Source organism: Malus sylvestris, chromosome 2, assembly GCF_916048215.2.
Source record: "Malus sylvestris chromosome 2, drMalSylv7.2, whole genome shotgun sequence".
Classification (NCBI taxonomy): Eukaryota; Viridiplantae; Streptophyta; class Magnoliopsida; order Rosales; family Rosaceae; genus Malus; species Malus sylvestris.
In genome coordinates this window covers 7,767,501-7,786,244 of record NC_062261.1, presented here as the reverse complement: position 1 = coordinate 7,786,244, position 18,744 = coordinate 7,767,501, and the positions used below count along the sequence as shown (strand labels likewise).

The window sequence follows — 18,744 nt, the reverse complement described above, 5'->3', positions numbered from 1 at the left end:
TAAACGAAAAGTGAGAATAATACGAAAGGGACTTTTCGCTAAGCCTCTGTAGTCTGGGACAAACATTCCTGTTGGGAAAAAGGCAATTCCTTCCATATGGGTTTTTTGATTCCCATCGAGGAACTACTTGGCGCATAAAAAAACTAGGTTTACAACAAGTTCACTCTATCCCTTTCCCTCTTAGAATCCAGTTTTCCAGTTAAACATTCATCTGATTCCTTGCCTTTCCTCTCATCAACGGACATTTCCACCCAGTAGAAATACGCTCGAAAAACCGAAGACTGAAGTGAGGAGGGCGTAAGAAAACATGGGTTTCCGGTTCTTGTTGTTCTTTTTGCTCTGCGTTACCAGCGAAGGCGTGGTGAGAGGGGTGCTTGGCGCTGGCGGCTTGGCGTGCAACTGGGGAACCCGTTCCACGCACCCGTTGCCTCCTAAGATTGTCGTCAAGCTTTTGAAGGACAATGGCTTCAGCAAGGTGAAGCTGTTCGAAGCTGATGCCGGGGCATTGCAAGCTCTGGGAAGGTCTGGCATCCAGGTTATGGTGGGGATACCTAATGATCTATTGGCACCACTTGCTAGTAGTGTTACTGTCGCTGAGAAGTGGGTGTCTCAAAATGTATCTTCCTACATATCTAAAAACGGCGTTGATATAAGGTAAATGACTCAAAATTTTTGTTCGTATTACTCAAAATTGTAAAGGTTTCACACAGTCCTATGTTGGCCCACCCAATATAAGGGAGTCGCACTTTTACGTGTGTGGTTCACCTATCGGACTCAAGAATTTCTCCTATATTAGATATCAAATTAACATCTGAATCTAAGCAGGTATGTGGCCGTGGGCAATGAACCTTTCCTCACAGCCTACAAGGACACTTTCTTGCAAACCACGCTTCCAGCACTCCAAAATATTCAAGCAGCCCTCATAAAAGCAGGGCTAGGGAGGCAAGTGAAGGTGACGATTCCCATAAACGCCGACGTTTACCAGACTGACTCCGGCCTTCCCTCCGGAGGCGACTTCCGGTCCGACATCCGCACCCTCATGATGTCCATCATGAAGTTTCTAAGCGACAACAACGGCGTTCTCACCATCAACATCTACCCTTTCCTCAGCCTCCAAGCCGACCCCGATTTTCCAAAAGAATACGCCTTCTTCAACAACACTGCGAAGCCCGTTGTCGATGGCTCCATCTCCTACACCAACGTGCTTGATGCCAACTTCGACACCTGCATTGCCGCCCTCGAAAAGAACGGCTTCTCCAAATTGCCTGTCATTGTTGGAGAAGTCGGATGGCCAACGGATGGTGACCCTAATGCCAACATACAAGATGCCCGGCGGTTCAACCAAGGCCTTCTAAACCGAATCCTTGCGGGACAAGGCACCCCAAAGAGGTCAGCCGCGCCCGACATTTACATATTTGCACTCATAGATGAAGATGCCAAGAGCGTTCTGCCCGGGAATTTCGAGAGGCATTGGGGGATGTTCAATTACGACGGATCACTCAAATACCCGTTGGACATGGGTAGCGGAAAATCTTTGGTTCCGGCGAAAGGTGTGAAGTATTTGCCTAGACAATGGTGCGTAATGTCGCCGGACGCGAGCACTTCCGATCCAAATTTGGCTCAAAGTATCGACTATGCTTGCTCCCATGCAGATTGCACAAGTCTTGGAAATGGATCTTCTTGTGGAATGCTTGATGCTAAAAGCAATGTCTCTTATGCTTTCAACATGTACTTCCAAACAATGAACCAGCGCAACGATGCCTGCAACTTCTCTGGTCTTTCAGTCATTACGAAGACGGATCCAACTCCGACTCAGAATGGTTCGTGCCGGTTCCAGATCATGATTGATCTCGAAAAGTCTCGACCGCGGTCTCCTGCTTCGCCGGCTGCTGGATTGAGAGAGCACAGCTCCTACAAAGTTGCGATGGGGTTACTTGCGCTTGTTCTAGTATCCACATTGATCATCTAAATTTTCACCACCACTTGTATTGTATATATTTTAAGGGTTTACTTTGCAATGAATCGATGCTGATTGTTTTTTACCTACATTTGTGTGATCTTGTCCATTTTAATCCCCTTCATATTGAAGCGATGTATTTTTAAATCAGATTAACTGATTACATTATATGATAGTTGAATTAACGATTGATTCGCTAATCGAACAAGCACGAGAGAATTTTAACAATATTAAAATGGATGACAAATTTTTGTATTTTGTCCATGTGTCTGGGTAACGTGATTGTCTGACCACATACACAAAAACCCCTTAACTCTTTTGTGTTTAGTGCATTGTACGGATGTCCAAACATCAGATTTTCTCTTGACTGTAAACGTAAGGATGATACACTCGATTATAAAACAGATTCTCTAAAAAGACAATATTAATTATTCCATGTCGGAACATGTGAACTATTGAAATAAAAGAAATTGTTATTGATGTACAAAGAGAGGTAATGACAATTACAAAGTTACTAATCATGTAGTTGATTAGGGTTACTCTAAATAATCATAAAATAACATCAATTTTCATATCCGAAGCAAAAGCCAAAATTGGACACCTTTTCTTTTCAATGGCGATGAAAACACAAAAATAAGCAACAAAAGGAGACGAAAAGAAAAGACAGAGATGGCCCACCACAAGCAGAAAACGTGGACACAATCAGGACCGTCGGATCACATTAGTGTGGGTCCCATAAATGATACACACAGGAATGAACAAAGGAGAAGAAAGTTACCGAGGGAGGGAAGGCATCTAACTTTACAAATTAAATTTTTGTAATTTAATCGGAAATCAAGGCCGAGTTTCCGCTTTAACCAATAATTAATCCTCATAAACTAAAAATTACTAAAAACTAATTCAGAATTAAACAAAAAATAATAATTATTAGATTTTTTCTGCAAATTTATACGATTGGATCACAGCTTCAGAGAAACAAACAAGAGAGAGAGAGAGAGAGAGAGGGGAGGGAGAGAGAGGAGAGAGCTTCCAATTTCTCTGCTTTTATGAATATACGTGACTTGCATTCTTTGGATTCACCTTCCCAACTTCGTGCATCCCGTGGCCGACTCAGAATTTTGCAGAGGAATCTTCCGGCTACGTTTTGGGAGTTGGGAATTCCCAAATCGGCAGTTTTTAGGGTTTATGCTGCAATCTCTGTGAATGTTGGGGTTTTGGTTGTGAGGGGCATTTGGGGATCGTTATGTTGTTGTTGAAAAGGCAAGGCGTCGATCGCTTCCTCTTCGCAAGCTCAAAGCACCGACCTTTGCTCCTCCATTGCCGCCAGCAGTATACAGAGGCCATGGCGGCTGCTTTTTTGTTTAGCCATAGTGGATGCAGAGGGTTTCAAACCCAAGCTCAATGGACGCCTTCCCATTTTTCTGCGGGCCATTCTTGCAAGTCTGCGAATTTTCCCGGGAAAGCTGAAAATTTTCCTCGGAATCTGAGGAATACAAGCATTGGGTGCAATTTTGTTGTGAAGGGGTGCTTGCAATCTCAGCATCATCCCCACAATCAGTCCCATAGCAATAGCATTAAGCGTCATCCCAATGCTCAGTTGGTTCGTGATCTTGAGCTGGACCTCCGCAGCTCGGATACCGTTGGATTGACCTCCTCAAATGGTTGCCAGGAGCGCGGAGGCCGGGCCGGAATCCCACACCATCCTTTGCCCCGTGATAAACTCGTTGTCGCGGTCGATGTGGACGAGGGTAATGTATATACATTGATTCTCATTTTCTGTCACGATTATTATGTTGTCTTTTATATTTGCCAACTTGGGTTTCTCTTGATTTAACCAAAATGAGAGCTTGGAACTGTTTTTAGCTGATATATGGTTATTTTGTCCGAATGCTGTTTTTTATGAGCAGTATTGGGAAACTTTGTCTCGGCTCTCAACTGCTTTATTGCTGATCGTTACTCGTCCAACCATTCAGTTTCGGAGTACCATGTGTATGAGTTCTTCAAGGTATTACCTGCCAACTAGTTGAGCCAATGAGTCTAGACTGCTACATATATAGAGTCATGCAATTGTGGTTGTTGGTTTGCTTGCTTGCTTGCTTGTTTGCCATATTTCGCATTGCAAGTTGATATGACTCGACATTTCAAATGTTTTTAGCATTTTTCATATAATAGCGAACCCGTGAGTTGTTTACAAGTATGCTCGTAGTAGTTGGCGGTTTACTTTGTATTCTCGACTTGAAGTCTATATTACATTGTGAACTGTGATTTATATTTCAGACGTTTCTTGTGTTGGAATATAATAATATTTGCTTGCCTCATCCATTCCTCGCTCTGTTTGATTGAGTTGAGTTGAGTTGTTACTCCAGAAATCCGAGTTCTTTACTCCGTAGTTTAAGGTGCCAGTTCTCTTTGGTAGCAGGCTTCACGGATATATTTTTACATTTTATGTTACCCTTTCCCTTGATACGCTTTCTTGGGAGAATATTTACATTTCCTTGAACATATCCTGATGCATCAAATTTCTTTTCTGTTACAGATATGGAACTGTTCACGTGATGAAGGTACTTTAAATGTGTCCATCTTTTGCATTAAATCACCAGATTCTTTTGGTTTCATGGTCAAATTTTTGATTGAGACATTTGATAAATGTTTTGAGATTGCTGCTTAAAATTTTACTTGCACTTTTTTTCCTGCCATATCTTTTTTCCTTTCTTTAAAGCATAGTCACGATTGATTACCTAATTCGTTTTGACAGCCGATTATCGTGTTCACGAGTTCTTTAAATCATCATATTTCAAGACCGGGATCCATCCACTCCCAGGTGCTCAGGAGACGATTCATAAGTTGTCAGATTTCTGTGACCTGTCGGTTGTGACGTATGTACAATTAGCTGAGACCATTTTATTATTATGGTTATCAGAGCATTTAGTAACTTGATCTTTTGGCATCTCTGTGCTAATAGGTCTCGGCAGAATGTAATTAAGGACCACACTCTTCAATGGATCGAACAACATTTTTCAGGGCTGTTTCAGGAAATTCACTTTGGCAACCACTGGGCTTTGCATGGAGAGTCCAGGCCTAAGTCAGAAATATGCAGGTATCCTCATGAACAACTTCAGATAGTTTCGAAGATGTTATATATTTGAAACTTTATGCATCTGTTGAAGCATTTTTCCTTCAGTTTTTAGAACCTATAAATCCGCTTTTCAAGTTTCCTGTTCCAATAATGATGCATGTTTACCTGCTTGTTGGTTTGTCGACTACTATCTCCTCATAGGACCCAATCGTTGTCCTACTATACATAGTATAGCGACTCTCTGTTCTGATGACATGTACTTGCCAGGTCCCTGGGAGCAAAGGTTCTAATCGATGACAATCCAAGATATGCACTTGAATGTGCCGAGGTGGGGATCAGGGTTCTACTTTTTGATTATGAGAACTCATATCCCTGGTGCAAGACGGAGTCTATTGATCAACACCCCCTGGTCACCAAGGTTCATAACTGGGAAGCTGTCGAGAAGCAGCTGATGACCATAAACAGCATAATTTCATAGTTTTTATTACAACCCATTGCCAGATTGACTGCCACTTTGTCAAGATATGTTGAGAACATGGAGTGCATCAGAAGGATGCTACAGAAAGTATCGTTGATGACGAAACTCCAAGTCTTTAGAGACCGGACCAAATAGGGTTGTCCGGTGAAAGTTTTAGTAGGACAAGGGTGAGAAGTGATAATATCATATCATTACCCCAACTTCTGGCAACTAGGTGTCAGATTTCTGGAAGCCAACCCTGGATTGGGTTTGGTTTCTATTCCTTTTTCTCCTTATTATTCATTTAGAAGAGAATAGGGTAAAAGGAAATTTCTTAAGTTGTAAATATGGAGGATGACGAAAATTCTCGAATAATCCAAAATTTACCATTGTTTAACTGTGTGACCTTGTTTTATTCTTTAGGTTTGCTGGTTGTTTTGTATTTGCCATTACTGCTGCCAGGGGTGGGTTTGAAAAACCGAAAACTGATTAAAACTGAACTGATTGAAATCGAACCCACCCCTAACTGCTGCTGCAGTTTATTAGTAGAACGACTGAGATGTCGAATTTTGTTCTAACCCTAATATTTTGTTTTTGACAACCATGAAAATGCCTGCACACTGCATTGAACTTATGAATCGGTTGTTTCTCAATTTTGTTGCACAAACTTGTACAGCGTTACCGTTTGATCAAGTTCGTTTGAACCCGACACGATAACTGGCTCAATTCGATGTAATCACAAAGCATTCCTGGAGAACTCAAGTGTTTGAATTTTGATCTGATAAACTGTCAAATTCATTGTTCGCATCATTATTTTTCTTACACCAAGTAGGAACAGTAAGCTCCTCCCATTTGCAGACGCCATTTTCCGCTAAACTTAGAAAAAAAGGCACTGCAAACTTCTCACTGGAGCCCTGTTACATAATTTACGTCATACACTTCCTTTCAAATATCTGTGCTTCCTTGCGCCCGAGCGATACCAGGCAGTAGCGCGTCGAGTTTCAAGTTGGATCGGTCGATATTTGTCAGGAAGGACGAACGGAGATGGTTCGGATCACTCGATCTTCTCCATTAACTTGATTCCATACGCTTGTAGTATATCCATTGCTGCAACACCACAAAAATACACCAGTTATGTTGCGGACAACGAAAATTCATGTCGAAAAGGCTAAATCATGAAGAATAAGAGCAAGTGGTGACCTGGGACGTATACTTCTGGTTCGATAGGTCTCAAGACGCCTCTGGTTTTGATCTTGTTTCCAAGTATGAGCTGCGAGGAAGTAAATTTGGTTAGGGATTTATCTCACTGCATACTATAGAAGATCATAGAAACGTGTAGCAAGTACCAGAGCTCCAATGGCCGCCGGGACTCCAACAGTGAACGCCATGGCGGTGATCATCTTACCGCTTTTCATTTTCCCGAATTCCAGTAGAGTGCCTGTATGCTTCTCTCGAAGTCCATCCGGGAACTCAACCTCCACTTCATGATGCAAAAGCACCATGTCCTGACCACAAATCACACAGATTATGCATAATTTTGGTGTAAAATGACTTGGCTATCATAACGCTGTTTCACTTGTCTCAAAAGTAACCTACCTGTTCCGTGCTGGAGTACGCTAATCTCTCTTCCATCCGAAGACAAGCAACTTCAAATGCGCTTTTGCAAGAGGCGGGGATCTCTTTCTGCTCGTGAAGTCCCAGAAATCTGTTCCACAACGGAGAACAAACCGATACATTTCAGTATTACTCTGTCTAGAAAATACAAGCACACAAGAAGAATGGAAAGAAAACGGGTAAGAGGTGCAATGTGCATACACGATAGTCTTAGCTGCCCTCACAGCAGCTCCTTGCTCTTTGCAGTATCCGAGCGTGTCAATCCTTTCGGGGATGATTTTCTCTCCGATCAGAGGTCTGTCCAGATCTTCAGTTTTCATTTTGAGGAGTTCAGACAAAAATTTCCTGAACGTGGGTCTATTTGCATCCTTAAGAAGCGGATGAGGTTCAGATTCGAATAAACCAATTCTTGAAAGCGTTGCCATTATTTCTCCGAACCCTACTCAAAATAGAATTCAAGTAAGAATCTAAGCATTAACTTAACCTAGAAGCCAAGCAATGTCATACCTTCATATCGAAGAGTTCCACGAAAGACTGTTGATGCTTCATGTCCTATTCCATACAAGTCCCCATAAACTAGGGAGTTACGATTTGGAAGGCATTCTAACGAGAAGGCTGGAAGGTCTGGAACCCGATATTTCGCAGCTGAATCATAAAGATCCTTCCCTGAAATTTTGTACCATAAAGATAAAAGTGAAAAAGTGCAGAATGACTCGTATTCATTATGATAATCAAAATAGCTCATCACTGACAACATACCATCAACTTCTACAATTTTGCCGTTAGATTTGTACGTTGCAGGATTACGTCCAGCTCGAATAGCTCCTGCAGGACTCCAGCTGAAATGATAGGTTAATAGAAGTTAGAAGTAAAACTATACACAGTAGATATAATTAAGGAGGGTATCCAATCCGAGTTACCTGAATTTATATGCTAACGGATTGTTTGCTGCAGCTGGGGATGGCAGTCCACCACAGTAAGAAGTGAAAGACATTATTTTCCCCTTCCGAACGTGTGCTTGGTTGATCATCTTCATCGCTATCATATGATCTGAAGTCGGACGAAATCAAAATAGTAGTTGCATTACTAATATGCCAAAGTTTTTGCCATCACAAGGACTAGTTTCAATTGTTCTCTTTTTGATCATTTGAAAGCGTTTCTGGTTATTCTGAAAGCATTTCCAGACATAAGTCATTACCTATCCCAGGGTCCAAGCCCATCTCACCAAGAATCGTAATACCAGCACTCTTTGCCTTCTCATCCAGTTTTGACATGGATTCATCAACATAGCTAGCAGTGACAAGATGCTTTTTAAGCTGAATGAAGACACAAAACCTTTTTCCTTAGCTGAAGGAAGGCAGAAAAAGTAAAGAACGAAAAACAAAGAAAATATAACAGTGAGGCAACGTGAAGTACCTCAATACATGCATTTGCTACAGTAACGTGGCAAAAAGCCGGCAGTAAACTTATAACAAGTTCAGCCTGCATGAGGGAAACAAAGAACACCAAAAATATAAGAGTGCGATGGAAGCTTTGCAAGTTTTGAACACCGAAAATAGTACACATCTAAGTTAAACAAATCATTTTGATCATATGTAATATAGCTGCTAGGCATTCGATTTCTCTGAAATTCAAAAACTGCTCTTTAAACCGTACTGTAGAAAAGTCATTACCTCCGATATATACCTATGCAGACTGCCAGTGTCCGAAATATCAAGTTGAACTGCCGTTGCATTTGGAATACCTTCAGTGATCTGCTCCAAAATTTCAGCATCAAAATGTTCAAACGCGAAAAAATGAGATGAACACATAAAAGTTTGCGCATCATTCTTGAATGAAAAAATATACATCATGATAGAATTGAAAGCAGGTTTTTGAAATATGTGATTTTCTGCAGCCATACCTCTTCAGCATCCTTTAGGTAGAGAGATGCAACAGTAACTTGCACATCATTAATCTCTTCGAATTCATCTTCAAAGCATGTTTTGTACCATTCGTGGGATGACATTCCGCTAACTGATGCTAACATCTCAGCAGCTGGCTGGCAGACCCGGCCTGCTCCAATAATCAGAACCCCAGCCTTTCTTTTCGTGTCATTTCCCTTTTTAGTGGGACTGTGCTGGACTTCACCAAAACTCAGAGAAATCTTATTTTTCTCTTGCTTTAAGTCATGATTTTCGTTTGAATTCGCTAGAGAAGTTAAAGAGTCGATAATTTGATCAAGAACGGCCGTGTCATCTGCACCCACCTGTCCATAACAACGAGTTCATGCTATGAAATTTGACGTAAAGATAACTTGTACTCGAAGATACCAAAGTGAACCTCTCCGATGACCAAACTGGCTAGAGGTCTACTTACTTCAAGTTCGGAGAATGATAGAGAATTCGAACATTGACCCACGTCACACTTAACCAAATGAAAGGAGCCGCCTGCAGCTTCAATGATATCTAAGGCCTCATTTATCAGAAACTGATCAAATAGGTGACCACTGAGAGATACCTGTGATTTAGAATGAAACTCAGCATATATGGCATGATAAGCGGAGAAATATCCGAAATTGTTAATAGAAATAGAGAAACTTACTGATATGTTGTAGTTCTTGTAGTTGTGATTAACATGATTCTTTGATATTTCTCTGCAAATCAAAAAGAGAATATATGCTTAACACCAAAGAACAAGGGCAAGTATATATGTGAAATGAAAGCGAAACTTACTCTGAGTCTGACTTTCTCATACGCGGAATATATTCATAAAATGAGGTAAGTGCTCCTCCATGGGTAATGCAAGCTCTCCTTAAATGTGCAGGCAACTTTGTAATGTCTTTTGTAGAAGCCAAATTACCAACAAAATTGGACAATATGTCTCCAAAATGTTTCGAAGCCTTCCCAAAATTAAAGAAATGTTTTATCAAACCACGAGAAGTATAATCTCTGGCATTAGACTATTCTAGAATTACTGCATTTATTGAAAAAGAAGGCAGGGATGAAAGTAGTGCACCTCTTTTGCAAATTCTGTCGGAAGAATGTCCACAGCTTGACATATCACACCAGCGCCGTCCATGTCACGATGGTAAGAATTAGTCACAGGATCGTATCTGCAAACCATGTTACCGAAAGAACTGTTATTTTCAAAGCTGCAAATGCTATTTTGTGAGCAAGAAAATGCTTTTTGAGGTGGTGTTTATGACTTGTACCTGAAGAAAGGTGAGTCAATTGATGTGGTTTGGTTGACAAATTCTATTGACCCCCCTATGTCACAAGTTATATCAGCGATTCCAACAAGCACACTTGCTTTCTTTGTTAGATCTTGAACCTGCTTGGTACTCAATAAGCGAGGAAATCGTTTCTCCCAATACATGCAATTCACTGCAAGGCGAAAAGAACATAAAGAGTAAATTTTGTCTCTTTAAAATCTAATGGGATGAGATAATGAAATGGATAACGATAATTGAGAACCAAAGGTTTCGAAAATCCTTAAGTTAAAATCCAAGGCACTCATTTAATGACATTAACTCTACTGATTTGTCTAAAAAATTGATAGAAGAGTGTAAAGCATACCGATTACAGATGCATATGGGGCTATTTTTTCGTGGAAAACAGGGTTGTAGTGTTCTGGATGTGCATAATAGTCGGCCTGAAAATTGCAGACGTTTTGAGTTAGTATATTCTGTTATACGATAGCGAGAAACAAGACGTGAGGAATGAAGAATTAAAAGATGACTATGAGATCAGGGCTTACTTTGTCAAATTCTCTTGTTGGATCTTCGTGTTCAACCATGTTTTTACTAGTCACAACACAACCGTATACTTGGAAGATCCTTTTCGATTTTCGAGTAGTTTGAGCATCATCCTTGGCCTAATCAGAAAAAAAAAAAAAAAATGAAAACCTAACACAAGGAAGGGTGACATCTATTTGTACAGAGCTGTTTCCGCCTAAACTTTATGTCTCTCGAGTCAATAAGAACCTAATGAGAAGTGCATTTTCCCTTCTATTATTGTTATCTTACAAGATCAAGTTGGAACAACATATACTGTACTAGTTTTACTACTTACCGCCACAAATAGTGCCGGAAGTTCGCTTGGTTCCACAAAAGTATGAGGAAGAAGCTTAAATATCTCTTGTGCACCAGAAGAAACTACAGGAAATAAAATTGCATGAGATATATTTTGCTATTAGATGTTAGAGAAATTTAAGCTTCGTAAGAACAAGCAATATTGTACCATTTCCTGAACCGGTGAAAATGAAGACAAGAGGACAGATTCCTGATGGCAGTCCGCGAGTTGCTATCTCTTCGCCCACAGAAATTACAGCTGCCTTAGCGGCAGCCAAGGATGGATACATATAAGATGCACCCAACGAAAGAAACGGTGTCGAATATCCAAGACTTAGGTACCCTAAGACAAATTAAAACAAGGTGAGAAAAAACCTGACATCCAAAGTACCCAAAAGTACACAAGAGATGCTCAAACATTAACATAGCTAAACAAAAACGAATACGAAAACGCCAGCTCATGCATTATTTCAAGCCTAAAATTGCCTTGAACAACACAGATTCACCATAGCAGATGAATTCAAAACATCTCAGATACTGTATGAATTGGAACATACTCTGTCCTAAGCCGAGCAAGAAGTCGATAAATCCTGCTCTACCAGCATACTTTCCGAATGCAAGTAGTCTTCTCGCATGATCCCCGACAATAAGCTCGTAATCATAGAGAGACACTCTTTCTGCTAGGATCTGGACACCACACAGAGAGTTATAAATTGCTAACGAAGAAAGCAAGTATTTAAAACCGCTCAAAACATACGAAAATCAAGCAAGACCTTATCCAAGAGTGGCATGTTTTCCTTCTGAGCCTTATGAGTATGCGAAAAAAACGCATAAGCTCTATCCGGCAGAATCATCTCCAGCTGCACCAAATCCAAACAATTGTATCAAAATTTGTGATCAATCGACAAACTTTCTCTTTACAAGGCGATATTCTAAACTATTCTGTTTACGTCGGCATATCGATTGACAAACTTGATGGTATATAAAACGAACGGAAAAATGAGTACCTTTGGCTGTTTAATGCCGAGGATCAAACCACAATGTGACAAATCCTCAGAGATTTCACATCCAACATCTTCATACATTGCATCATGATGAATTCTCTTCGTCGACGGCTGCAGTATGATCCGAGAAACTCCGGTTTTATCTTTCCCGCTGTGGAGCAGCCGAGCGCAGTGAGACGGCGTCAGAGGCGCTCTTCTCTCCCACTTGTTCACAGACTCGGCCAAAATCCCCACCACCCCATTTCCAATCATTGTAATCTTAATAAAAAACCGAAACCGAAACCAAAACCAGAATCTACACCAACACCAAATTATTTCAACAATTCATCTCTGGAAACTGGAAAAATTTCAAACAAACCAAAGGCAATGACCAAATCGACGAAAACAAAAAAAACACAGTGATCAAAATCGAAATCGAGACGAAACACAGCGATCAGAAACGCATTTTTACCAGACGAAAAATGTGTTTAACTTGTTGAATCTTTGTGTGATCGTTTTGTTGGTGTAGGTAATTCGGTAGGAAAGTTTGGGAGGCTGGTGCTTTTATTTATAAGAAAACTTATGAAAAAAAGTTTGATAACTTTTAAGTTTTAAAATAAAGTAAATAGTACTAGAATGAATTTTTTAGTGTAAAAAATATGATTTTTCGTTAAAATAAACAGTACCAGGAGCTTTTTGTTAAAATTCTCTTATGTCTATCACATGCATGTGATAATTCACGTGAGTGAGTCAGCAACCGAGTCGTGACTCAGCCATACCCATGATCAACTGTGACACCTATTTAATCTATTTCTAGTTCGAAAAGAAGTTTTGTTACTGGGTTTAGAAGAAAGCTTACGAAACACATTCAATTGACTGATAATACCCGAATCGTGAAAAAATGAGTTTATACGCTTATAAGTTGGCCTTCTAGGATCAATCCTGGACGGCCAAGTCCCCTGCAAACCAAACTACGAATTCTCATTTCTTTGACCGATAGGAACCTCTTTATGTGATTCAAGAAATGGATTAGCTTAACTAGACTAATCGACTTCAAACCTATCCTGAGAAAGCCAATCCAAGGCTTATAGGAGAGAGTTGAAAACGACAAGCGCACCTTATAGTATATAGAGAAAAAGGACAAACTACTGTTTTTATCCGAGTCGTGACATGGGTTTCAGAGCTTCAACTAGGCCCATGATCCCACCAGATCACGCCACGTGGGATTGTTTCCCCAAGCATGGTGACGTAACGGACTTCCATTTCTTTGCCGGTTGGGACAAGTTATCACATATTTAAGTGCTTTTCGCACTCGGACCACTCTCTCTCTCTCTCTTGTCAAGTTATCAAGTATGCATTATTAGACGGATAATGATGGATATTATAAGGGATGTGATATTCACATATTCTATTTTATTTTTCACATATTTTTTTAATTTTCGATCGTCGGATTAGATGAATTGAAAAAGATCAACGGACAAAAATTATAAAAAATGTGTGAGAAGTAAAATAGTGTGTGTGAATATCACACCCCTATTATAAATGTGGATATTGTTCCCATTGTTGCCATTTTTGTTTGTCATGGAATCATGGTTACTAATTTACTTATCATAATATGATGTGAGCAATATAATTGATATTTTAATTTAAAATATAACAGTTAGTTTTCCTTACAAGAGTTTTTTAGTAACGGCAATTACTTTAAGAATTTCTCCAAAATGTTTCCTACTCTTTAATTGGTACTAATAATTAATTGTTAGTCCTTTTAGGCATTCAATCAGATGAGCAATATTGGTTTTCATTCAATTGACAAATCAGGATAGGATTTTATTTTTTTTCAATGTAAACTTTTATATAAATAATTAATTATTTTTTTGCATATGATATAATATTTTAGTGAATCAGGTGTTGAGTTTCCACCCATGCGTTTCAGTCTCGGATTTAAAACTCTCCTCTCTTCTAATTTATTGTAATAATTTTGAAATCTTTCATCTCTCTCTAATAATGATAATTTAAAAATAATAATAATAAACAAGAAGGATGACATAAGAAAACTTACCATGGTAAGGATATGGTAATTGTATATGCACCAACAAAAGTTTATCCGCACACTCAAAGTTTAATATTTAATTAATCACGCACTTATCTTCAAGAATAAAAATTCTTTAAACAATTGGATACTAACAACTGTTTGTAAACACTAACAAGTACTTATCATATCATGAATTACTAGATGACACGTATTAGTAAGTTTATACATTGATTTATAATATAAATAATTTAAATTATGAGTGCGAAATTCTATAATAAGTCACAAAGTGTATGGAAGACGAATTTCTTCACCATTTAGGAGTCTAATTAAGTATTGCTCAATTCCTTATGCAGAACTAATAATAAAAAGGAACTCAAACATTAATTAATGAAGTCCACACACATGGCTAGTAAGAAATTATTCATAGATGAAAATTTCTACAGTAATGAATCGCGTTGCGAATGGAAGTGAGTGGTTGCTTGTGCGCCTCTCATAAAGCAGCCACCCTCGTTTTGTTTTTTTCTCCATTGGTTTATTCAATCCGAAGATTAGAAAAACGAGGGATGAGAGTTTAAGCAGAAAATGTGAGTATAGAAGTCACTTCTTTATCAATATGCCTCCAGTTTGGATGATCCGCTGGCTCCGAGTACAAGGGAAGACATCGCTCTTGACGATCACGATGGACGATATCCGAGGTTTAAGGCAAACGTGGTCTCTTTCCAACATTACTGGCTGATCCCAAAGGCAAGGAAACCAATTCGTCATGGTTACGGGTTTGGTGGATCCTGCAACTCTTGAAGCCTTAGCAGAACCATTCTTACACATCCCATGTTGCTCATAAAATTGGTATGCACATTAGATTCTGTACAGGAAAAACAAATCACAGAACGGAACGTAAACTAAGCAAATCAAACAAGACCTTATCCAAGAGTGGCATGTTTTCCTTCTGAGCCTTATGAGTATGCGAAAAAAACGCATAAGCTCTATCCGGCAGAATCATCTCCAGCTGCACCAAATCCAAACAATTGTATCAAAATTTGTGATCAATCGACAAACTTTCTCTTTGCAAGGCGATATTCTAAACTATTCTGTTTACGTCGGCATATCGATTGACAAACTTGATGGTATATAAAACGAACGGAAAAATTAGTACCTTTGGCTGTTTGATGCCGAGGATCAAACCACAATGTGACAAATCCTCAGAGATTTCACATCCAACATCTTCATACATTGCATCATGATGAATTCTCTTCGTCGAGGGCTGCAGTATGATCCGAGAAACTCCGGTTTTTTCTCTCCCGCTGTGGAGCAGCCGAGCGCAGTGAGACGGCGTCAGAGGCGCTCTTCTCTCCCACTTGTTCACAGACTCGGCCAAAATCCCCACCACCCCATTTCCAATCATTGTAATCTTAATAAAAAACCGAAACCGAAACCAAAACCAGAATCTACACCAACACCAAATTATTTCAACAATTCATCTCTGGAAACTGGAAAATTTTCAAACAAACCAAAGGCAATGACCAAATCGACGAAAACAAAAAAAACACAGTGATCAAAATCGAAATCGAGACGAAACACAGCGATCAGAAACGCATTTTTACCGGACAAAAAACGTGTAACTTGTTGAATTTTTGTGTGATCGTTTTGTTGGTGTAGGTATTAGGTATGAAAGTTTGAGAAAGAAAATGAAGAGAGAGAAAGTGACAAGTGAGCACAGGCAGCTAGGTGGATGATATTGATATGGGAAGCTGGAGAAATTTTTAGTTGTGACGAGAATACAAATGGTACATCACGTGTTTTAATAAAAGTAGTGAGAAATTTTATTTTTTAAGTTATTAACTTTTTAACACATATCCCACCACCGATCACACTGAAAAATAATCTGTCGGGAAGTTGGTGCTTTTATTTCTAATTGCATGCATGTGATAATTCACGTGAGTGAGTCAGCGACTAAGTCGTGACTCAGCCATGCCCATGATCAACACTTTACAGTACATGGGTTTCCGAACTGGACAATGATTGTTTGCTCTCCTTGTTCCTGTGCCCTCTCATGCTTTTCTATTTGTGTGGTCACGGTTATACCACGTCAGAATTTTATATTACTATTTATTTTTGTTTTATTATCTCTATAAAAAAAATATAAAATGTTGATGTGGCTTAACCGTGACTACACAAAACAGAAGAGCACGGAAACAAGACAGGCATACAATCCTTGTCCTTCGGAGCTTCCAGTAGGTCCATGATCACGTGGGACTGTTTCCGCAGGTACGGTGACGTAACGGACTTCCACTTCTTTGCCGGTTGGGACAAGTTATCACGTATATGACTCATATAATATGAGTGCTTTTCGCACTCGGACCACTCGCTCTCTCCCTCTTATCAAAATTATCAAGTTATCACGCATGCATTATTGGACGGATAATGATGGATATATTATAAACGTGGATATTGTTCCCATTGTTGCCATTTTTGTTTGTCATGGAAACATGGTTACTAATTTATTTGTCATGATGTGAGCGCTATAATTAATATTTTAATTTAAAATATAACAGTTAGTTTTCTTTACAAGAGTTTGTTAGTAACGGTGTGATAATTACTTTAAGAATTTCTTCAAAATGTTACCTACTCTTTAATTGGTACTAATAACTAATTGTTAGTCCTTTTAGGCATTCAATCGGATGAGCAATATTGGTTTTCATTCAATTGACAAATCAGGATAGGATTTTTTGTTTCAATGTAAACTTTTATATAAATAATTAATTTTTTGTGTGCATATGATCTAATATTTTAGTGAATCGGGTGTTAGGTTTTCACCCATGCGTCTCGGATTTGAAACTCTCATCTCTTCTAATATAAATTGATTTATAATATAAATAATTTAAATTATAAGCACGAAATTCTATAATAAGTCACAAAGTGTTTTGAAGACGAATTTCTTCAGCATTTTGGAGTCTAATTAAGTATTGTTCAATTCCTTATGCAGAACTAATAATACAAAGGAACTCAAACATTAATTAATGAAGTCCACACACATGGCTAGTAAGAAATTATTCAGAGATGAATATTTCTACAGTAGTGAATCGCGTTGCGAATGGAAGTGAGTGGTTGCTCGTGCGCCTCTCATAAAGCAACCACCCTCGTTTTGTTTTTTTCTCCATTGGTTTATTCAATCCGAAGATTAGAAAAACGAGGAACGAGAGTTTAAGCAGAAAATGTGAGTATAGAAAGTCACTTCTTTATCAATATGCCTCCAGTTTGGATGATCCGCTGGCTCCGAGTACAAGGGAAGACATCGCTCTTGACGATCACGATGGACGATATCCGAGGTTTAAGGCAAACGAGGTCTCTTTCCAACATTACTGGCTGATCCCAAAGACAAGGAAACCAATTCGTCTTGGTTACGGATTAGGTGGATCCTGCAACTCTTGAAGCCTTAGCAGAACCATTCTTACACATCCCAGATTGCTCAATAATTGGTATGCACACAGATTCTGTACAAGAAAAACAAATCACAGAACGGAACGTAAACTATGCAAGCACATGTCTCCCCATGAGATTGAAAGAGAAACCACAAAATCGCAGTCGCTCTAAGTTCAAAAACAAATAAACATGATGGAGCTCCAGCCTTATCCCCCACATTTATAAAATTAATCCACCATACACACAATGGGATTGCACCAACACTCTGAGATTTTGAAGTGGACGGTTGCTCCTGCTCATCCTCAATCTCAACAGGAACATTGAGATCAATATGCCTCCGCTTTGTATGATCATCCGCTAGCTCCGAAGACAAGGAAGGCCATTGCTGTAGCTGATCATACTCATAATCTGGGGGTCCACTTGGACGAGGCCTCTTCTCAAGACTACTCGTTGATCCTAAAGACAAGGGAAGCAGTTCGTCTTGGTTGAGCAATAGACTGTGCACCCTCCAACTTTTAATGTGTGAGCCTTCCAGGAATTGAAATATGACTTGACATGTATCTCTCTGCTGCTCGTCTAAATCCACTAACTTGAACCACACATGAGTTGCCTCAATGTTGTACTTCAAATTAGGATAAAAGTCTTTTCCCCCGTTGATGAGAACATAAGGATCATAAGGAGTCGATGCTTCAACAACAATACATAGAGCCAATCCGGAAGTCTCATCTTGTAAGTTTAGAGGAATTTCAAAACAACATTCACTGCCTCTAACAGCTTCTTCACCTTCATTTTCTGATGGAGGTTCAAATGTTGTTGGATGTTTAGAGGTATAGCTGAACCACTTCGGAACTTTAGTGCCTGGAAGAATAATTTCCAATCCAAAGCGCCAAAGAGATTCCTACAAAATTAAATAATGTTTAGATAACTAATTACTTACAGTCTGTGATCTGATGTCTCAAGTATCAACAAATTAATTACAAGAGAAATTAAGAAGAGAGTTAGGAACCTGATTCAACAAATTGTTTTCCAACTTTTTCACCTCATTGCCACTTAGTCTAAAGCAATTAGTCAAGCCCAGACACTCGAGCATCGGGGGCAGTTTTGAAATTTTCTCCAATGATGTGCAATCATCTAGATCTAAGTGAATTAGTTTT

General features: G+C 39.3%; 4 protein-coding genes across 8 annotated transcripts in view; 2 read left to right on the top strand and 2 right to left on the bottom strand.

The window, feature by feature from the left end:
- Positions 1-276: 276 nt before the first annotated feature.
- LOC126608371 (glucan endo-1,3-beta-glucosidase 5-like) lies at positions 277-2,046 on the top strand. The gene is made up of 2 exons (XM_050276247.1): positions 277-654; positions 826-2,046. Exons 1-2 carry the CDS (start codon positions 308-310, stop codon positions 1,967-1,969), a joined length of 1,491 nt encoding a protein of 496 aa, XP_050132204.1. The 5' UTR covers positions 277-307; the 3' UTR covers positions 1,970-2,046.
- Positions 2,047-2,897: 851 nt separating this feature from the next.
- On the top strand, positions 2,898-5,887 carry LOC126608306 (uncharacterized). Its single transcript, XM_050276172.1, has 6 exons — positions 2,898-3,705; positions 3,865-3,962; positions 4,494-4,518; positions 4,713-4,833; positions 4,920-5,054; positions 5,301-5,887. The coding sequence occupies exons 1-6, from the start codon at positions 3,201-3,203 to the stop codon at positions 5,509-5,511; spliced, it is 1,095 nt and encodes a 364-aa protein (XP_050132129.1). The 5' UTR covers positions 2,898-3,200; the 3' UTR covers positions 5,512-5,887.
- Positions 5,888-6,253: 366 nt separating this feature from the next.
- Positions 6,254-18,744, bottom strand: part of LOC126608195 (alpha-aminoadipic semialdehyde synthase) — a 31,037-nt gene continuing 18,546 nt past the window's right edge. Inside the window, exons 1-25 of one of the 5 annotated variants that reach the window (XM_050276063.1) lie at positions 12,611-12,709; positions 12,163-12,454; positions 11,929-12,015; positions 11,713-11,842; positions 11,325-11,498; positions 11,157-11,239; positions 10,843-10,959; positions 10,662-10,737; positions 10,298-10,469; positions 10,102-10,198; positions 9,819-9,985; positions 9,688-9,739; positions 9,463-9,603; positions 9,008-9,352; positions 8,778-8,858; positions 8,521-8,586; positions 8,303-8,420; positions 8,025-8,154; positions 7,864-7,943; positions 7,612-7,770; positions 7,306-7,543; positions 7,087-7,195; positions 6,837-6,995; positions 6,691-6,760; positions 6,254-6,597 (exon numbers count right to left, since the gene is read on the bottom strand). In XM_050276063.1, coding sequence (XP_050132020.1) covers positions 6,545-6,597; positions 6,691-6,760; positions 6,837-6,995; positions 7,087-7,195; positions 7,306-7,543; positions 7,612-7,770; positions 7,864-7,943; positions 8,025-8,154; positions 8,303-8,420; positions 8,521-8,586; positions 8,778-8,858; positions 9,008-9,352; positions 9,463-9,603; positions 9,688-9,739; positions 9,819-9,985; positions 10,102-10,198; positions 10,298-10,469; positions 10,662-10,737; positions 10,843-10,959; positions 11,157-11,239; positions 11,325-11,498; positions 11,713-11,842; positions 11,929-12,015; positions 12,163-12,411 — 3,153 coding nt within the window. In that variant the 5' untranslated portion in view covers positions 12,412-12,454; positions 12,611-12,709 and the 3' untranslated portion in view covers positions 6,254-6,544. Of the gene's footprint in view, positions 6,598-6,690; positions 6,761-6,836; positions 6,996-7,086; positions 7,196-7,305; positions 7,544-7,611; positions 7,771-7,863; positions 7,944-8,024; positions 8,155-8,302; positions 8,421-8,520; positions 8,587-8,777; positions 8,859-9,007; positions 9,353-9,462; positions 9,604-9,687; positions 9,740-9,818; positions 9,986-10,101; positions 10,199-10,297; positions 10,470-10,661; positions 10,738-10,842; positions 10,960-11,156; positions 11,240-11,324; positions 11,499-11,712; positions 11,843-11,928; positions 12,016-12,162; positions 12,455-12,610; positions 12,710-15,089; positions 15,177-15,323; positions 15,766-18,744 lie in introns of those variants that run through there. The other 4 variants (XM_050276047.1, XM_050276056.1, XM_050276037.1 and 1 more) reach the window with 4 other exon arrangements.
- The window catches only part of LOC126608315 (uncharacterized), a 9,854-nt gene continuing 8,713 nt past the window's right edge, over positions 17,604-18,744 (bottom strand). The window contains exons 2-3 of the mRNA XM_050276184.1: positions 18,597-18,744; positions 17,604-18,488 (exon numbers count right to left, since the gene is read on the bottom strand). The exon at positions 18,597-18,744 is cut by the window's right edge and continues 8 nt beyond it. Coding sequence (XP_050132141.1) covers positions 17,637-18,488; positions 18,597-18,680 — 936 coding nt within the window. The 5' untranslated portion in view covers positions 18,681-18,744 and the 3' untranslated portion in view covers positions 17,604-17,636. The remainder of the gene's footprint in view (positions 18,489-18,596) is intronic.